The sequence below is a fragment of the Musca autumnalis genome, unplaced genomic scaffold (assembly GCF_047663935.1).
Source record: "Musca autumnalis isolate F117 unplaced genomic scaffold, ASM4766393v1 scaffold_5, whole genome shotgun sequence".
NCBI lineage: Eukaryota > Metazoa > Arthropoda > Insecta > Diptera > Muscidae > Musca > Musca autumnalis.
Window position 1 is genome coordinate 133,902,471 of NW_027412088.1, and position 19,815 is coordinate 133,922,285.

Sequence of the window (19,815 nt, forward strand, 5' to 3'; positions counted from 1 at the left end):
TTCATCACATACCCGATAGACTATTTGGTGTACATGTGATTGACTCTATATCTTACTTTTCCTCTATTGACCCTACTATCCTGGTGACTTACTGCAAGAGTCTAAAGTGGCTCTGGGGCGGGTCAGAATAATAACCTCTCTCTCTCTCTCTCTTCTTAAAACAATCTGTTTACTTTCCCTTACATTTACTCATTCCTCTTATTTTTTCTCTTTTGTCTCATTACTTTCTCCTTTCCTCCTTAATCTCTCCAGCTTAATCCACCATCTCCTCCCACATAGCTCACTATAACATCGCCAACAACCTTGCACCACCATCTGCAGGCTTACAGCCAACATCTAGAATATTACCATCAACACATCACACTTCTACCATACATCATCATTTGTATGTGCACACAACCATACAGTCGCATCCAAATTTTCTCAAGTACACAGCACCATTCAAAACATCATCACCGTATGCACAAATCACCATATACTCATCAGACACACATCACCATGATCTGCAGTCACGCAACACCATACAGCCTCGCCCACAACAAGAAACATATCACACCTTCCACTACATATCAGCACCATCTGCTCTAACACATCAGCATATAGCTGCATTTAAAATCTCGTCCTAAGTCTACAAATCTCACTCTTTTCAACACCATCCATCATCCATCAAATCCATAGCCGATACATCTCTTCAACAATTACACATAGCCGCACTCTCCATCTTCAAATCAATACCCAACCATACACCTCATCGAATCACAGTAACATCATCATCATCACCACAACACACACACTTCAACAGTCAGGATGATCACAATGGACCACAAGGTCTCCGAGTGGAGTAGCTGCCAGCACGGCAGTTACGCATCCTAAACCTAACCTTAATGTAGCATAACTTATGGATCGACCATTTTGGGAGTTCATGATTTTAAAATTATGTAGATCAATTGTGTCTGGGCAAAATTGTTACACACCCAATTACAAATGGGAGCCATTCATTGCATTGTAATACAGCCACGTTTTAACAGTTTAATAATAATAACGATCATATTAACACGCAGTGGAAATTCTCTTAAAGACAAAGGCACCGACTGATGAATCGTGCAAGACATTGGCAATTCCTTGAAGACACTTTGCAGACAGCAGTGTGAGGTCTCTGACGGAATTTTCACACAAAGGTCATGCACTTTGTCATACAAGACAATTTCGTAAAGGTCATCAACACATCGTCTACGAAAATGTCATCAATGAGTCGATTTCCTACTGAGTTTTAACTGTATTAGAAGTCATATACTTACTTAATTTACAGAACAATATAACTTTTTCCATAGAATCGAATACAATGTTTTAGCGCTTAATAAGAAAATTGCATATATTTTGTAAAAAATAACATAATTATATTGAAAAATATACTTCGATAATGGATATATATGTATGTATATATTATTTGTTAATATTAACAAAAATTAATTGCACGGTAATAACAACTAATAGTAAAAAAATTGAAAAAAAATTAAAATGTATCACCACAAAAGTGAAACATATGTATATGTAGCTTAAATTGAATTACAATTCAAATATAATATTCACAAACCATTAATGGCCTGTTTAACATTGTCTGTTGACACCAATTTCAAGGCACTTATTATTCCATTCAAATTTTTTTCATTGTATGGCTTGTTTTGTAACTGCGATACAACTGGCACACGTTCGCCGCTTGGCATTACAATTCCAATGTCAGTCATCAATCCCTAAAAAATGTACTTTAAAATTACCAAGCAGATTCATATTTAATGCATGCAAACAAACCTTGTCCACTTCGACAGATAATTTCATTTTCAACTGTTTATCGTTATCGGCTTTCAAAGCTAATTCCTTTTCCACATTAAACTTTGGAGTCTTTCCAAGGACCCAATCCCATGAGCTGAACTCTTCACGCAAAGCACCGATACCGGGAAACCACTTTTCTGTTGGATTCACCAATTGAAAGCCACGTTGTTTCATAGTCTGTGTACTGCCTCCATCTTCTAGTTCGGTAGCTGATGTTCGCAAAAATTCATAACCCACAGCAGACAATAGCTGAGGTACATTAACGGTGCGATTGACATCTACAAGATTCTTAATGGGCGAACGAACGGAAGCAGTTGCTTTGCTTATATAATTTGCCTAATTCGATGAAAATAGAAAAAATATACATATATAAAACAAAAATTAATACAAACAATTGTCTACATACATCCTCTTTCACCAAGGATTCACCCAAATGTAATTTGTTTGCGCTCACTAGCAACGTACAATGATGATAAGCATTAGGGTGTCCAAGTTTAGCTGCCGTTCCAGATATCTGTAATTATAAAATAAAAAACAGTGTTAAAAAGGGCATAAGTAACAAGGCAAATAATTTTATTTGTTATAATATACATTCACCGTGTATATTGATCTCATATCATACTGAATTGGATAGTCTAATTTCCCAAATGCTTATTGTTTTATAGTCGGACAATGTAACGTTTTACTTAAGATCGTTACATGGAATGTATGCATTCTTCACAACAAGTGCTTTGAGGTTTGCCTGATTAAAAACTCTTTATATGTCAGGGGAGTATATAAGAATTCGGGATCAGATTTTCTTCCGTAAATATTATTAACTAGCTGAAGCCGGGGAGCTTTACACCCCCGGCTAATATTAAATTGACTAGTTCATATATTTTATAGTTCTGTAGTGGAATTCTGTAACTTATTTTTTGAGTAAAATCGGTAACATTGAAGCAGCTTTACAACCTCGACTAAGATTAAATATACATACAGCGCTTCTCAAAACATTTGCAACTGGATTGACTAGTTCATATTTTTTATAGTTCTATAGTGGAATCTGTAACTTATTTTTTCAGTAAAATCGGTAACATTGAAACGCAAAATTATGAAAGAAAAGTATCAATAAAAGTTGACAACCCTGTTCCTATCGGTAGGATTTATCAACAGCTTTAGTTTGGTTGTTATCTTACCGAAAAATTTCGTTAATAACTGCATTTTAATTTTACCGATTTTTGTCCGTAACTCAAAAAATGAGTTAGAGAATCGCAATACTGAGGTAGTTTGTGGATCTGTAATGCAAATATGTCTGTAGATTGATTGTTTGTTGGATCATTTTTAAAGATTTAAAAAGAAATTTGCAAAAATTACACTTATTTTACAAAAATATACAAGACAAAGCTCGAACTCACTTTTGGTTCTGCTCAAAACATTTGCAACAAAGAAAATTTGATTCAAAAATTTATTTATAAATGACTTGCCAAACTCAATAATGCATTCTAGATTGCTAATGTACGCTGATGATGTCAAGCTATTCATTACTCATAAATCGGAAAAGCAAGCTGATCTTCTCCAGAGTGATTTAAATAGCCTTTTTCAATGGTGTAAAATCAACTGTATGGACTTAAACTTAAAAAAATGTAAACATATGTGTTTTTCCAGATCTTCTTCTTTAATAAGGCAATACAATATTAACGGTTCTCAATTATTAACTGTAGCATCATTTGTTGATCTTGGCCTTTTGATGGATCGAAAATTAAACTTTAATAATCATGTAATTTCTATTGTTAATAAAGCGCATGGAGTTTTAGGATTTATAAAAAGATGGGCCAAAGAATTTTCAGATCCCTATATAACAAAACAACTATTTACGTCACTTGTAAGACCTATATTAGAATATGGTTCTGTTGTATGGGACCCTCAATACGCAATGTATTCTGATAAAATTGAATCAGTGCAGAAACAATTTTTGCTTTTTGCACTGAGAGGTTTACATTGGAATAGCGATTTTGTCTTGCCTTCATATACAAGCAGGTTAAAATTAATTCGATTACCTACATTAAAAAGTAGACGCACAATGTTAAACACTATGATGGTGCATAAAATTTTAATGGGTAATATTCCCTCGGATTTCTTAATATCATCTATTAGAATAAATGTTCCCTGTAGAACAATTAGAAACTATCAACCCTTATTTAGAGATTTCCACCGCACGAATTACTCTATGGGAGATCCTATTAACAAAATGTGTGTAGATTTTAATTCCATGTATTGTAATGTAGACTTTGGCATGAGCCTTGACCTTATAAAATCTAACATAAGTAACTAACTAGCTGATGAAGTAAATTCTGTAGCTGGTTTTCAATTTCCCTCTCATACCCCATCATGATGCGGATCATGGTGTGTACGCGATCCCTACGTAAAAGGGAGGTCGCCCCCACGGTCGGCAGGGGTGGGAAAGTGAGGCGTGGGAACGTTCGAAACAAAAAAAAAAAAAAAAATCTGAAGAAATTATTTTTGTTTTGATAACACTGTGAACCGAAATTTTGGGGGGTGGAAAATTCCTATTGGAGATGAAAGCCCTTGGTGAGTATATACAGAACCCCGAAGGACAGATTCGCCGTGAGTCGATCTTTCGCGATATGGCGTGATGAAGTTTTTGCTAGAGACCCTGTAAGCCATCAGGAATTAGCGTTATATCTTAGTCCACTGTTGCTTTAGCTTATTTTTGATATGTCATGTCTTCAGTCAAATCGAATGAGGATTATTTTCGTAGAGCACTTCGACCTTCTAACTCGCTTCCTTCAATGTCCTTTTCGTCCTTTATTTTAAGAGCCGCTATAAAAGTACCACAAGATGACGTTTTTCAACTTCGAAATGTTCAGCAAAAATGTCGGCCAGAAAATTTTAGGTACGGCTCTCATTGACAACAAATCGATATTGTCGCGTTTTCGTGGTCATTTTGTGCATTCACCCCTGTTTGCTCATAAAAAAACTCTGTTTAGCGTTTTTGTATGTTCTGTAACGAATATACAAAAAACAAAATATAGTATTTTTCTGAACAAAAACAGGGTTAATGCACAAAACGACCACGAAGACTCGACATAACCGATTTGTTGTCAAGGGAGCCGTACCTAAAATTTTCTGGCCGACATTTTTGCAGAACATTTCGAAGTTGAAAAACGTCATCTTGTGTTACTTTTATAGCGGCTCTTAAAATAAAGGACGAAAAGGACATTAAAGGAAGCGAGTTAGAAGGTCGAAGCGCTCTACGAAAATAATCCTCATTCGATTTGACTGAAAACATGTCATATCAAAAATAAGCTAAAGCAACAGTGGACAAAGATATAACGCTAATTCCTGATGGCTTACAGGGTCTCTAGCAAAAACTTAATCACGCCATATCGCGAATGATCGACTCACGGCGAATCCATCCTTCGGGGTTCTGTATATACTCACCAAGGGCTTTCATCTCCAATAGGAATTTTCCACCCCCCAGACTTTGAGCTCCATTTTGTTGCACTGTGTAATATATTGTGAGTTAAACATTATATTTATTATCTGGAGACATCGTAAAGGAAACCTGTTAACTAAATAAATTAATATATCCTTTGGAATTCTGTGCTCTAAGGATAATTGTTAAATACCAAGGTTTTATTCAATATTTAATAGACAAGAGTCCAGATTAGAGTCCCGAAACCTTCTATATGAATTTAGATTACTTAAGCTGATCGGGTCAGATAAGAACTTAAACATATTTGCAAAAAATTACTAGTTTTACGTGGCTATATATACGTTAAGAGGCGGTATTATGCCAAAGCACCCTTATGCGGCATTTCTGTTGTGTACATGGTGAGATTTTGACACGTTATCTGTCCGGATAGTTCTGAGATCTGATATTTATTCCGACCTCATTCATTCAGCACCATTTCTTTCTATAAAAATACCTCCAGGGCAATATAAAACACCTTCTACATTTTGGGTCAATTTTTTTGTAGAAGGGGACAAATTCTATCGTCCTTCGACCTGGTGATCAAGTACATTTTTCAAGTCATATTGTTCACTTGTTAGTTGTTACAGACGTGTGTTTTTCTATCGCATTAACAAGTGACGTTCTTTGCAAACAGCATCACACAGTTATCTTTTGTAAATTCTTAAACAACTACAACATTAAGCGCTCTCACGGTGAAGGAGCCGCTGCTCATGGCTCCAACTCCAACCAAACTCTCTGCGAACAGAGAACCAAAACTATTTTCTTCCAATGGATCGATGACGACAATGATGACGTAAACGCTGGAGAAGAAATAACTATCGATAATGAGACGATTAAGAAGGTGAGAGTACCACCAACAACAATGCTCAAATGCAAAATCGAACAGTTGCATTAAATGTGCAGAATGTTAAAGATAACCGAATATTCGGTCAAAAAATTTCTATTGGACATAAATTGTATTGAATCATGGAGGAAGATTATAAATTAGTTTGCGAGAAAGCAGCATCTCAATTTGAATTTCAGTATTTCACATATGAAACGAAAGGCAATCCTTTTAAATTTTGAAAAAAAGGATCCTAAAATAGATAAAAATCTGCTTATTGGAAAAGGGTAGAAATTTTTAGATGTTAAAATCGTCATTAGACGCATAAATACTGAAGAACATATAATTAATGTCGTTTATTTCGAAAGAAAATCTATAACTCTGAGAGAACTTAAAGAAGTCATTCAGATATTGAACGTTCCAGAATTAAATGGGAATACCAAAAACGCAACAAATCCAAACTTACTCAGTGCCATAACTGCCAAATGTATGGTCACGGATCGAGTAGATGTAGGGTTAACCCCCTGTTTTTGAAAAAAAAAATTATTCTTCTCACACGAATTGTCAAATTTTGTAGATCGATTTACTCGCTTTAGCTCAAATGTAGAGCGCTGATTTTTAAGTGAGAAATTCCTAACGATATATGAAACGGATATACGAAAAATTATGTATGTATGTCTTCTGGGGGCTGAGCTATGGATGCCTAAATTATTACGAATATAGACGAACGAACAAAAATAAGTTACAAAAACAGGGGGTAAAATGACTAAAACCGAAAAGAGCCATTAGAACGCAAAATATTTATCAAAATCATAATAATTATGAAAACCAATTCCCAAACAGGCTTAATCAAACCTTGCCCCAAGGGAATGATTGGTCCAATTCAGGACAAAATGGAGACAACTTATTTTCAGTATTTTTTACTCAGGAGGAAAAATGTGAAGTTTTATCAGAAACGTTTCTCAAAAACCACACAATATCCACATCCCTTAGTGATAGCATTACTATCGGGGAGGTGAACGAAGTTGTACAGGATGTAAATATTTCAGTACCTGAATCAATAAGCTTAAAGTACACAACAACAGAAATAGTTTCAAAATTAATCAAATAGCTGAAAAACAAGAAAGCTCCAGGAATTGACGAAATCAGCAATAAATGCTTAAAACTGCTTCCTAGAAATGCAATTGTATAACTGACAAAAGTTCTTAATGCTTGTCTGAGACTATGTTATTTCCCGCTCGAGTGGAAACTTTCCAAAGTTATCCCAATACGAAAAGTAAACAAATCTTGTAACGATCCGAAATCATACAGACCAATTAGTTTCCATTATCCACCAGTAAGATTACGAAAGAATTATCGAGGAAATGCTGAAGGACTTTATCGAAAGAAATGATATTTTACCACATCAACAATTCGGCTTTCGAAAGCAGCATAACACTTGCCAACCACTTGTAAAAATCAGGAACATGGTAAAAAGCAATTTTAATGAGTCATTGTCTACAGGCATGGCACTAGTACCATTAGATATAAAAGCGGCGTTTGACGGAGTGTGGCATGATGGCCTTATATAAAAGATGAAGAAATTTTGGTTTCCTCTTCAACTTGTTAACATTATTCGCAGTTACCTTCATCTACGAACATTTTGCGTACATATTGGAAAATCTAACTCTAGAATTGTTAATATTTCAAATGGTTGCTCGCAACGTTCCAATTTTATATAATATTGAATATTGAAGTTTTTAGTTGGTCGTGTGGTTATGTCATGCACAAATTGCGTTTATTGTTTAATAGAGTGGTACTGTACATTTATTCCTTAAATTGGCGCCAACATATTTCAAGTTATGTCGAGAGCTTTGTTGGTTGTAATTTTCATAATTTTGTTAATATTAGATGTCTTTTATATTTTTATAAGATAGTTAACTTAAAGGTACCGGTGTGCGTTGTTGAATTATTTTTCTTTGGTAGGTCAATGAGGAATGTGCAAATTATTTGTCAGAGTTTCGCGTGCTTTTAACAATCTGCCACCTTCTCTTAAGTGTTTTGGGGATCACTTCTTTCTTTTAAAACCAAATTGTATACTTATTCCCGATCTCATGATATCCGAATGTAATATGTCTTGTTTTAATTTATTAATGACCAAATTCATATTTCTGTTTTTAGAGTTGTCCCTGAAACTTGTTTATATTTTCTTTTTTTCTTTTCATTTAAATATAAAATAAGATACTAAATTTAATATACAATATGTTTTATATTTGTTTGGAGTAGTTTATGCTTTAAAAAAAAATGCACTGTTTCTGTATTTGCTGATGACACTTCATTATTAAGTGCTGGGCTTTATTCGAACATCGTAACTCTTCATCTCCAAAAAGGACTAAATAAATCAAACGACTATTGTAAAAAATGTTAAATCTTGTTAAATCCTGAAAAAACACAGGCCATTTACTTTTCCCGCAAACGAAAATCATGTTTTTGCCACAATCACCACTTCTTTTCCTCGGTCACAACATAGAATGTAAAGGCAATGTGAAATATTTGGGAGTCATTCTTGACAGTAAACTGATCTTTGGCGATCATATATCATTTATCGTTAATAAAAAAAGAATCACAAGGATTATGTATCCATTAATAAATCAAAAATCGGATCTGAATATTGAAAACATAAAACTTATTCTGAAATCAATCTTTTTGCCAATAATTTACTATTGTGCGCCTCTTTTCTCACCAGCGCCAAATAACCACATAAAGAAATTACAGGTGATTCAGAACAAGTTGTTGAAATTTGAAATTTTTTAAACTTCCATGGCATTATTCAACACAACGTCTGTCTGGATTTCATCTCGTCAAAGACAAAATCGAAATATACAGAAACAACTTTGATACCCGATGTATTTCTTCGTGATATGCCCATATAAATGAACTTGTTTCATAAATGGATTTATTTCCACCCCTTCTAGTCAACTAAATTTTAGGTTTTTATTTTTTTCCTTACATAAAAACTCTAGTACGAAAAAAATCATTGCTCATTATGTCATTAACTAAATATAATATTTAAGTAGAAAAGGAAATTGTATTTTCTAAACCCTTTGTATTCTTATTTATAAACACTGATTGTACTCGAATGTCAAATAAAAATCAAATCTAAAAAATAACTTAAATATTGATTCAAATCGACGAGATATACTCGGTTTCACTACTCCAAAAATAATACCACACATTTTTTTGCAAAATTTCTGTGAAAAATTCAATTTTTCTTTGAAATTTGCCAATTTTGGTATACCGGTATCCTTGGTATGTATCGGAGGGTTTTGTATAGATTTATCGGAGTCAAGTCTTATTTTAACATCTGTTGATGACCTCTAAGGGATCTATGGGTCGATTCCGAGTCGTCTCGCGTTGTCAGTCGTCTCTGCGACAAAATTAAAAATTTGTATTAGCGATAGAAACTAAGCGATGTAGCGGAGCATTTTTTATTTTGATTTGAATAAATGAGAAAAAATATCAGAACAAATTGTAAACAAAATGAATATTTTTCTAAAATTATAAGCTTAGTGGAACCATTTTTTGATGATTGATTTATATAGTAGAGGCATTAAAAATGTCTTTAAAAAAGCCGTAGGTCAACAGCCATGCAGCCACTCCTTAAAGTGTGTGCTGCTTTACGGTTTTCTTTTTGCAGAAGGAAATTTTCAAAGATCCCATGGCAATAACTTTTACCTCGGTATGGCTCAATCCACTTTGTCAGTGGTATCAGTGAAGTGTTGCAGTCAATAGAAGCAAAATTGTGTAAACGTTGGTGTAGTTGCGGTATTCTCATTATTAGCTAATTTTATCTTTATTGTAGCTTTAAAATGAGTCCACACCTGCGCCATCATCTGGTGTACGGCGGGTTGGTGGACCACAACTATTAATTGCTCCGCAACATCCCTCCAAGTGTAGCAGTCGCCTATATTATTAAATGCCTGTGCATCCTTAAACCTAACCAAACTTAAATGATCCTGAACCCCCGTTTAAAAATGCAAATGTCAGTTCGAAAAAATTGAATTTTCGACTATAATATGTGTAGACAATTGTCTGCAAGATACTTGCATGTGTAATCAGCAGGTAAGATCTCAATAAACAACTTTCTGGAACATGCGAACATTCTAGGAATCTTTCAATTTTGAAATTAGATGATTTGTGTAAAGGTGTATAATTAATAATAATAATAATAAAATAATAATTACTAACTTTGCTTTACCCCAACTTTACAATTGCGACTTGGTTTTACCTCGTGACATTAAAAAGCCTTTATTCACGCTTTAGTCATGCCTAACATACTATATTGTCTTGAGCTGTATTCCGGAACTACCTTATCCAGACTGAAACTTGTTAAAAAAAAAACGTTCAACAATGCTATGCGTTATCTATATTCCACCAAACGCTTTTCACACATAACGCCTTTCGCAATAGATTTTTTAGGATGCACATTTGATAATCTGATTAATCTTCGGTGCCTCCTTTTTTATAAGATTTGTAAATTCCAGTATCCTTGTTTCCTTATGACTTCCTTTACATTTTCTCGATTTACACGATCTACGAATGGATAAATCGTTTCAAGTTAGAGTTTCTCGTCTCTTCAATTCCCTTCCCAATAATCTAAAAACTTTCAATTTCTCTATATCTACTTTTCGAAAGCGCTTTCTTCTATACATTAGATCAACGTATGCGTAATATCTTACATATCCCGTTGTATTAAAGTGTTATGATAAATTAACAGAAAAAACAATTACATATTTATAACTTTAAATTATAAATTTAGGTTTATGACTTAGGCCCGTTATTACATCCTTTCTATAGTTAAATATTGACCGGTATCGGTCAGTTCACCCATTTTTTATTCTTACATGTTTACTTTAAGAATAAGTGTCAGATAAATTAAAAGGAACTTTGTGCTCCTTTTAAAATTTAAACTGCGCCCGAGAGTATGCTGCACCAAAAGCAAGAAAAATTTGTCAGCAAATTCAAATCAACCAACCAGATTTGAGAAAACTTTTTGCTCGATATTGCCATATTTTTACAAAATATAACATTTAGTTTAAACGGAAGATGTAATAACAAATCCCTTCTAATGCGAACTTTATTCCTTACTTTTCTTAAAGTAAGGTATAACAAAAATGGACTTTAAAGACAAGATGAATTTATATATGAATTTTTACATTATATTACAAACTTATTGGCCTTAAGGCCTATATTACAAAATGTTTCAATAAATAAATAAATAATATTCATTTGATTAAGGGCAGATTGAAATTACGCATTAATTAATGGGAAGAAAATTCATCTACTGCATAAGCCAGTACTGTTATCAATTAATTGCCTACCATTGCAATGCTCATGACAAATCAGCAACTGATTTCTCTGATTATATACTTTGTATAAAGGTATTAATTACAAAAAAATAACATTTGCTTCGAATATCCCCGAAGGGACAAGGGGAAGTATTTTTCTTATCAATTAGTGCAGCACAATTTTCTTTAGCTCAATAAGATGTAACCACTTTTTTATTGTCGTGTGGTGACGGGTCTAGGACTCGATGTTATAGACCGTTTAGACTATACCCTTATACGATGATTAAGGGCATTATCTCGATTTAAGTGCTGAATCCACCCAAATCCACCCTGATTTACCATACAAAATTAAATCAACTCAAAACTTGGATTTGATTTAAATCAAATGTTAAATCGAAATATTTTGATATACAACACTGCTTTTTGCTCCTAAAAATGCAACTATTGCAGTCTGTACCAATATTGCAACTATGTTCGTGTGTCGTTTATTTACTAGGGTTATGACTTTTTGAACTTTTTTCTCAAAAATGATTTCCTGTAGCGAGAGTGAATGAACTTTTGCCTATTAAAAATTTGCTACAAAATTTTTTTCTTAAGATTAAGATTTATCTAATCTTATGCAAAATATAACACAGGGATGTGAGGTTGTAAAAAAGTCATAACCCTATTATTTAAATTTTTCAAATAACTGTAAACACAAACACACAAAAACAAACACCCAGCCAGCATTTTTTTAAAATTTTAATCAAATTCGGGTCTTTTTTGATCCGACTGCACGATTAAAAAGCTGGAATATGAGCTCATTTTCTGATCATAAATGACTCCTTTGTCGGTAGGAAAACATAACCTCAGGCGACTCGTCTAAACAAATCACAAATGAGTCTTCCTCTGCATTAGTTTCGAGTAATTTTTGCCCATTTTCTGATAGTATATAAAGTCTTTTTCGAGTCGTATTTCAATCATTTATTGGTGACTTGTTGATTACTTTGGGACTCTTTTTCGAGTCTTTTTTGGGTCATGTTTATAATCGTTTATGAGTCTTTAGGGAGTCATTTATTAGACAAAATAAATTAAAAGAAATTTCTCTTTATTCTTTTTTGTTTCTTTCCTTTGTATTGTTGTCTTTTCTGCTTTGTTATGTCTTTTAATTATTCTTTATGTCGCACGGTGAGTATACTGCTCCTTCATTTCACTTGGCAAAACCTGAACATGTGTTGTGTTTGTCTATACTCATAATATTATACGTTACATTTATATCAAAGTTTTGTAGAAAGTGTATATGAGAATTATTTACAACCAAACAAAAATAAAACAAAACAATCAGTTTTTAATCACCTAACTGTTCAAAATATGATCAGAATATACATAATTATAATCACTTTTCAAACACCTGTATGACCCTTTTTTGATCAAGCATTTTTCAATCTTCCGGATGATCAAAATGTGACAATAAATAACAAAAAATTGTCACATTTTAAACACCTCAATGATTTATTTGTGATTGCTACACATTTGTTGTTGTATTTTAAATTGAACTCTTTTTAATCATTACAGGGAGTCACTTTCGAGTCCCTTTCTGATCACACAAGCGACTTAATCAATTTTTGACCACCAAAAGGACTCTAAAAAGACTCCCCAATGTGATTTTTGAAAAAACAGTCTTCTAAATGCTATCTGGACAGAAGCCGAAAAATAGAAAAAATATTAAACAAAAATAAAATAGATATAGCTTTAATTTAATATAAATTCTAAACAACATATTTAATAGCAATTTGTCAGATTATTTTGTGCAGTATTCCATTTTTAATTTTCAAGCAATTCTTTTTGCAAATTCGCGTATGTACACGTAAACAAAGATCAGCTGATTGGCATCTTATATCATTTTAGACTAGTCTAAATAACTAGGATTTGAAAGTTGGATTTAGAAATCGAGTCGATTTAAAATGACTAGTCTAAACGGGCTATTAAGACATTAATTGGTAACGAAAATTGGTAAAATTAAAACGCAAAATTATGAATGAAAGTTTTATGGCCTGCTTGTGTATGACGCACAGAGGGGAAATGTATGTTAAAAGTTGATTAAAACTCCTAACAAGCTCATTTGTAGTCTGATTGACGTAAAATTTGCCACAAATCATATTTTCGGTCTTAAGACTAACTCAACAGAAAATAGTGAGAATTGGTCCAGATTTAGATACAGCTCCCATATATATTGGCATCCGAGTTTAGATAAATAATACACAAAAGCATTTGATAGAAGCGGAAAGATAAATAATGTTTCCAAACTTAACCGACGTCAAAGTATGCCTAATTTGGTGCAAATCAGTTCAGATTTATTTGTTGTCCCAACATATGTTTTTTTATTTCACATTTTGTTAAAGTTGCACAAAAACCACCATATACCTCAGATCGCGATTATATTTTATAAAAAAAATAAAATGTTTACTAGGAATATGTTGATAGGATTAAGATCAAATCGGTTCAGATGTACATGTAGCATCCGTATATATTTTTAAACTACAGACAAAAATATTGATTTTAAATTATTGGTTTTTTCGAGGGGCAAAATTTGTTTAAACCATTTTAGTCAAGATATATTCAATTATATTCTCCAACCTATTTCGTAGCTAACACCTCATAAGCTGATAAAATTTGGTACATATATAAAATTAAAAAGCAAATTTATTTTGTACTATTATAAATACATAAATATTTAAACTACGTATATAATTATGAAAATTAAATATACCAACGAAAGAATGTTATTAAAGATGGTGGTTAATGCAGCAGCGAGGTTCCGTAAGGTGATCTCGAAGGACCCAAAAGCCTTTGGGAGCATCAAACGGGATGACGGTACCTGGACTAATTCCGCTCTAGAGACTTTAGATCTGTTGACAGGAACACATTTCCCTGGAAGTGAGGATGCCAGCTCGAGCGCACCTGGTGTGGACAAAAGCAGGACCCGCACTCCAGGGGAGTTGGCTCTTGTCAACAGATTAATAAGCTATCACAAAATCGCATGGGCGATAAGTACTTTCCAGCCATATATGTCTCCTGGACCTGATGGTATCATTCCAGCGATGCTTCAGAACGCACCGACTGTTTTGACAACCATTCTTCGCAAGATTGTTAGGGCTTGTCTACTACTATCGCACATACCGGCGCTGTGGAAAGAGGTAACAGTGACCTATATTCCCGAAGCTGGGAAACCAAGTCACTCGCTACCGAAAGACTACAGGCCGATTACTCTTTCCTCCCTCCTCTTAAAGACTTTGGAAAGGTTGTTAGACTCAGAAATTAGAACTTTCTTTAGCCAAGACCTTATACTTGGCTTATATTAAAAGAAAATCAACAGAAACAGCGCTACATAGTGTCGTGAGTTATATAGAGAAGAATCTGGATGAATCGAATTTCCCCTTGGCTGCCTTTCTGGATATAGAGGGGGCCTTTAACAACGTGAAACTCGAATCCATCCACTCTTCTCTAGAATCACTGGGTGTCCCATATATCCTAATAGACTGGATTGATAGCATGCTTAGAAGCAGGCTTATCAATTCTAATATTGGGGAGAGCTCCATTAGGAGATCTGTCACCAGAGGCACACCTCAGGGGGGAGTCTTATCTCCCTTGCTCTGGCTACTGGTGATAAATGGGATACTCATGGAATTCGACAAACTAGGAACTAAGGTAGTTGCTTACGCGGATGATTCCTGATTAGCGGGGAATTTTTGTCCACATTATCCGATTTAATGCAAGGAGCACTTGCCAAACTCTCACGTTGGGCTCACATCAACGGCCTTGATGTGAATCCGGTAAAGACAGAGCTGGTGCTCTTTACCAGAAAAAGAAAAACCGCCGAGTTCGTACCACCAACACTAAATGGGGTGCAGCTAAATCTCTCTATATTCAACATTTTGAGATCATTATTAATATTCTACTTTTTTCTGAATGTCGCAAACATATATAAAAATTTAGTTTTCATGGTGAATACGCCAGAGAACAAATAAAATAAGAAGTCGTGGCGAACGCTGAAACCAAAATCTTTTTACATTTTGAACAAATATCTTGCGATAAAATTTTCATATTTTGAGCCTAAGTTGAGAAAAACAGATTTTTTTCAGAATGGAGCAATTTTTTATGAATGAATCTGATATTTGAGACTTAAGCGCATAAAACATCAGAAGAAACTATGGTCGGGAAACGACGGGAAAATAGGCTTTTTCAATATTAACATTTTAGTTATCTTAAAAATTATCGTAACAAATAGGGATGAAAGAGGTTACGTATCACTATTATTTAAGAGTAAAGATGCAAAAACCATCTGAACATTTTAGAAGCCTATCTTGTTCGGAGACTTTACAAAAACAATAAGGTTTGAAAAATATACATTTTTGCTAAAATAATATCACTTTAATGTTCACCTAATTTCTTAGTATTCGTACGAACATGTACTTTTTGTTTTCAGTATGGCTGAGTTCAATCGGCTGCTGCATTGGATTAGTTAATCTTACAAAGTTGGGGATGGTTATAGCAAATGGAGAAAAGGTTCATTTTTTCATAAAAAACGATTTTCATATTTTGAGTTTTGAGCAACTTTAGTCCTATGTTTCCCCTCTGTGCGACGATTCGAATTCAAATTCGTTCGAATTACTACTAAACTCACATTTTTGTTTGATTGAAAACAAAAATGAATAAAATATTTTTCAAAACACAGAAGTTTGGTAGTAGTTCGAACGAATTTGAATTCGAATCGTGTTACCAACAATTGCTGATGCGGCTACCTGTGTATTTGTACCATGATAGGCCGTTAATTAAAATTTTTTCCGCCAGGTGTCGCTAAAGGACATTTGCACTGTAATTACATACGTGTCATTTATATACATATGTGTGTAATTTCTAATAGGGTATTTTCCGCTATCCTTTAAAAATTTCAATTCTTATTGGATAAACCAATATTGAACCACTAAACGTCAACATACCCATGAATAGAAATTTCGTTTACTCACCTTTTTGTCATTGATGACAATATCGTCACGTTTATTTATCTCAGCCTTTATGGCCCATTCACGGAAAAGGGCACGAGTTAGAATATTCAAATTGTATTTACGATTGTATCGCTCACGAGGAGTAAAAAATGTGCAATTCAAGTTACCCCTATCATGATATACGGCACCTCCACCACTATTGCGCCTAGCCAATGTGATTCCCTTATCCATAAGTTTGGATACATTAGCTTCGGTGAATGGATTTTGATGACGTCCAATAACAACGCATGGATCATTTGCCCATAGCAGCAGGACATGGTGACGACTAAAGTCAAAATGACGATATAGCCAGTCTTCCAAGGCAAGATTGGTGAAAATATCATACGATTGTGAAATGAAAACAGATTTCTTTATGTCGGCAGAACTAATAGTGCTGCTATTTTCAATAGACTTCCGTGTCATTTCATTGTCATTGTTATTACCACCATTGTCGTCATTCGAAGTCGTCGTAGATGAGAATGAAGAAGAGGAGGAAGAGAACTGATGTCTTTGTGGCATCGCTGTAACCATACGTAATACAGCACGCCGACCACCAGACACCCCACCTGCCATTACTTTAACTCCCATTAGTGCATTCATGATTGCTGTTGATTTGTTGATAGCAGACAAATTTATAAAAACTGATAGGATTGGAATATTTTTTTCGCTGTTGTTATGCTATACCAAACAGGTGCTCCGCAAATCTTTGCTGTTTAACTGTGAGATTACTCGCTTTTTCGTCGTTATGAAGAGATTTAAACCTTTCTCTCTCTCTCTCTGCCTATGTTCTTATCTCGTCGATGTTATTTTTGTCTAGATTCTGGAATAACGACGTGCCTCACGTTCTCATCTGAACTTGCACGATGATAATCTTTACGTTGGGCGATACAAAATAGCCAGTTGCGCTTTCTTTACAAAATTATTACGTTTTTAATATTTTTACTTGTTTTGCTGATTTTGTGAATCGTCTAGACAGAAAACCGTTGCTGATTTAGATAATGCATGTAGAGTCGCAGTACAACGGAAAAATACTAAGCAAGAATAGAAGTATTTTCTTATGGTTGTCTTTGTTGTTTTTGTTTTTATGTAAAATAAAAATGCGCTTCTGTTGCCACAAAACAGATGATCACAGTTGTTGAACAGGGGAGAGTATCGGCGTGGAGCAGTAGATTAAAAACGTATATCTCGATGCTGATTTGTAATAATGTTCTTCAAAAATATTTTAAGGTCACAATACAAATTCTCAATTTTGTATCTTTTCTAATATTGTCGTCGAAACTGGTGTCAACAGAGTCCTTTTCTTTGTCTGTATCTTTGTTTTTTGTTTTTATTTTTTGGTTTGTTGGTTCTTTTTGTTTTTTTTCGTATGTGGTCAAATAGGTATGTTGGACTTTAGCACTCGTCGTTACACATTTTTGGCATTGTACTTGATGCTGAGTTTGCGGCTGTGAAAGATATTAAATATTCGTGCACTGCTTCAGTCTGATGAAGCCACTTCCAAGTTTGATGAAGACCACTGACTCGAAGACGAAGTCCCAAACAATCCTTGCTCAAATTCTTATTCATTCCTCTGAAACCCATCCAAAGGTTTAAATATTACACAGGTTTTTCACATTCACTTAAACACCAATGTTCTTTGTCTTATCACCGAAATACTATTCGACAGTTTGAATTTATGTCACGAATTATGTTCCGTCCGTTTCGAGTTGTTTGTTTTATATTGCAACCAATTGCAATGCGCGACTCAAAATATTAACTTGGATACTTTGGAGGAAAACAAAGTCAAACAAAGAAGAAGTAGGGATTTATAATGTCGACTTTCGATTAATCGATTAGTTGATTTTTTGGATTGACACACATACTAGAGTTGTACAGTTCATGAACGAACTAGTTCAATTGATCGATTCATTGAATAGAGAGTATGAACTAGATCAGTCGATATAGTTCATCATAGTTCAATGAACTATAATCAGCCGACGACCGTACAATCAATGAACGAACGATTCACAATCTAGTTCAACATGTCGTTCACATATGCATAAAGTTACGCCGTCGTCAGTGTTAAGTGATGCCTTCGTAATGTGATAAGTTTGTTTACGTTTTGGATCAAGGTACAATGAGGCTCTGTTCCAGAACTAAAAAGTTTTTACAATTTTTACCTCTTTTACACATTTTGCGTTCCCGTACACAGAATTTATATAAAAAGCGTTTACGACTTTTACCACTTTATAAAGTACGGGAACAGGCCATAAATAGCTGTTCGAAAGTGAAGATTTCTTCAAAAACGCAGCAAATTCCACATATTCCCATATTGAATGTGCCTTGTTCTGGATAGAAAAAGAAAAGAAGCACACACGCATAAAGCTTTTTCGCATTGACAGTTTCTACACACACAACATAAGATTTTTGCTATTGTTTGTTTCTATTTGGTGTATGTATGCGCTTGATTGAACGATTATGGTCCGAATGAATGAACTGGAAGTGAAATATGAACTAGATTACTGAACTAGTTCAGTTAAAAGAGCTGAACTATTGAACTAGATCTTTCAAATGAACTAGATTGTACAACTCTAACACATACCTAATGCCATATTCATACCAGTATTTTAAATATGTACGTTCACGAATTAACCCGTTCATACGACATAGTCATCATGGTTTAATAAAAATGTAAGCTAAAGCTTTGTGTCAATTTAAATTTTTCTTTCGAGTTTTCGTAAAACTTCAAAACAATCAGGTTTGTGATGGAAATCGATTTCGAGCGGAAAAATAATCAAAAACGACTGCTGTAGTCGACAAAAATCGGAAAAATTAAAATGTTTGTAATTTCATTTAACGAAATTTGTAGGTAAGTTAGCAACCAAAATAATGTTGTCGCTAAATCCTACCGTTAGCAACAGTGTTGCCAACTCTTATTCATACTTTTCATTCATAATTTTGCGTTTTAATTTTACCAATTTTTGTTGGTAACCAAAAAATTCTTTAGCTTACATTTTTATTATACCATGATGTACCATGTCGTATAAACGGGTTAATTCGTGAACGTACATAATTAAAGTACTGGTATGAATATGACATTAATGGGTACTTTAGACGATATGTTTTTACATATGAGTTGTCATTTTTTATATAAAAAATGCATATGCAAAGTGACAGAACATATGTAAAATACATGTCTTGTAAAGTACCCATAAGCGGGATATACACGATAAGTTTTGACTGTCGATTTTTCGTAATTATCGATTACTGTCAAACAGTCCAGCAACCACAAAATATTTTGTGGTTGCCTGATGACTGACAAAAATGAATGGCCACACTGGCAAGCAAGCGATTATT

The 19,815-nt window shown here is 34.0% G+C and overlaps 2 protein-coding genes across 2 annotated transcripts; both read right to left on the bottom strand.

Moving 5' to 3' along the window:
- Positions 1-1,345: 1,345 nt before the first annotated feature.
- Positions 1,346-18,311, bottom strand: Lipt1 (Lipoyltransferase 1). Its single transcript, XM_073957034.1, has 4 exons — positions 16,462-18,311; positions 2,237-2,344; positions 1,810-2,166; positions 1,346-1,751 (listed from the first exon to the last, which is right to left on the bottom strand). The coding sequence occupies exons 1-4, from the start codon at positions 17,077-17,079 to the stop codon at positions 1,587-1,589; spliced, it is 1,248 nt and encodes a 415-aa protein (XP_073813135.1). The 5' UTR covers positions 17,080-18,311; the 3' UTR covers positions 1,346-1,586.
- On the bottom strand, positions 17,727-18,060 carry LOC141387403 (uncharacterized). Its single transcript, XM_073957035.1, has one exon. The coding sequence runs from the start codon at positions 18,058-18,060 to the stop codon at positions 17,872-17,874; it is 189 nt and encodes a 62-aa protein (XP_073813136.1). The 3' UTR covers positions 17,727-17,871.
- Positions 18,312-19,815: the final 1,504 nt, after the last annotated feature.

What these genes read in the sequence shown, in the direction of transcription:
- Lipt1 (XM_073957034.1), bottom strand. Translation starts at nt 17,079, where the DNA reads ATGAATGCACTAATGGGAGTTAAAGTAATGGCAGGTGGGGTGTCTGGT. An exon ending in TTGTCATCAATGACAAAAAG is followed by an intron (nt 2,345 to 16,461) that starts GTGAGTAAACGA and finishes TTATAATTACAG; the next exon opens with ATATCTGGAACGGCAGCTAA. An exon ending in AATCCTTGGTGAAAGAGGAT is followed by an intron (nt 2,167 to 2,236) that starts GTATGTAGACAA and finishes TCATCGAATTAG; the next exon opens with GCAAATTATATAAGCAAAGC.
- LOC141387403 (XM_073957035.1), bottom strand. Translation starts at nt 18,060, where the DNA reads ATGGGTTTCAGAGGAATGAATAAGAATTTGAGCAAGGATTGTTTGGGA.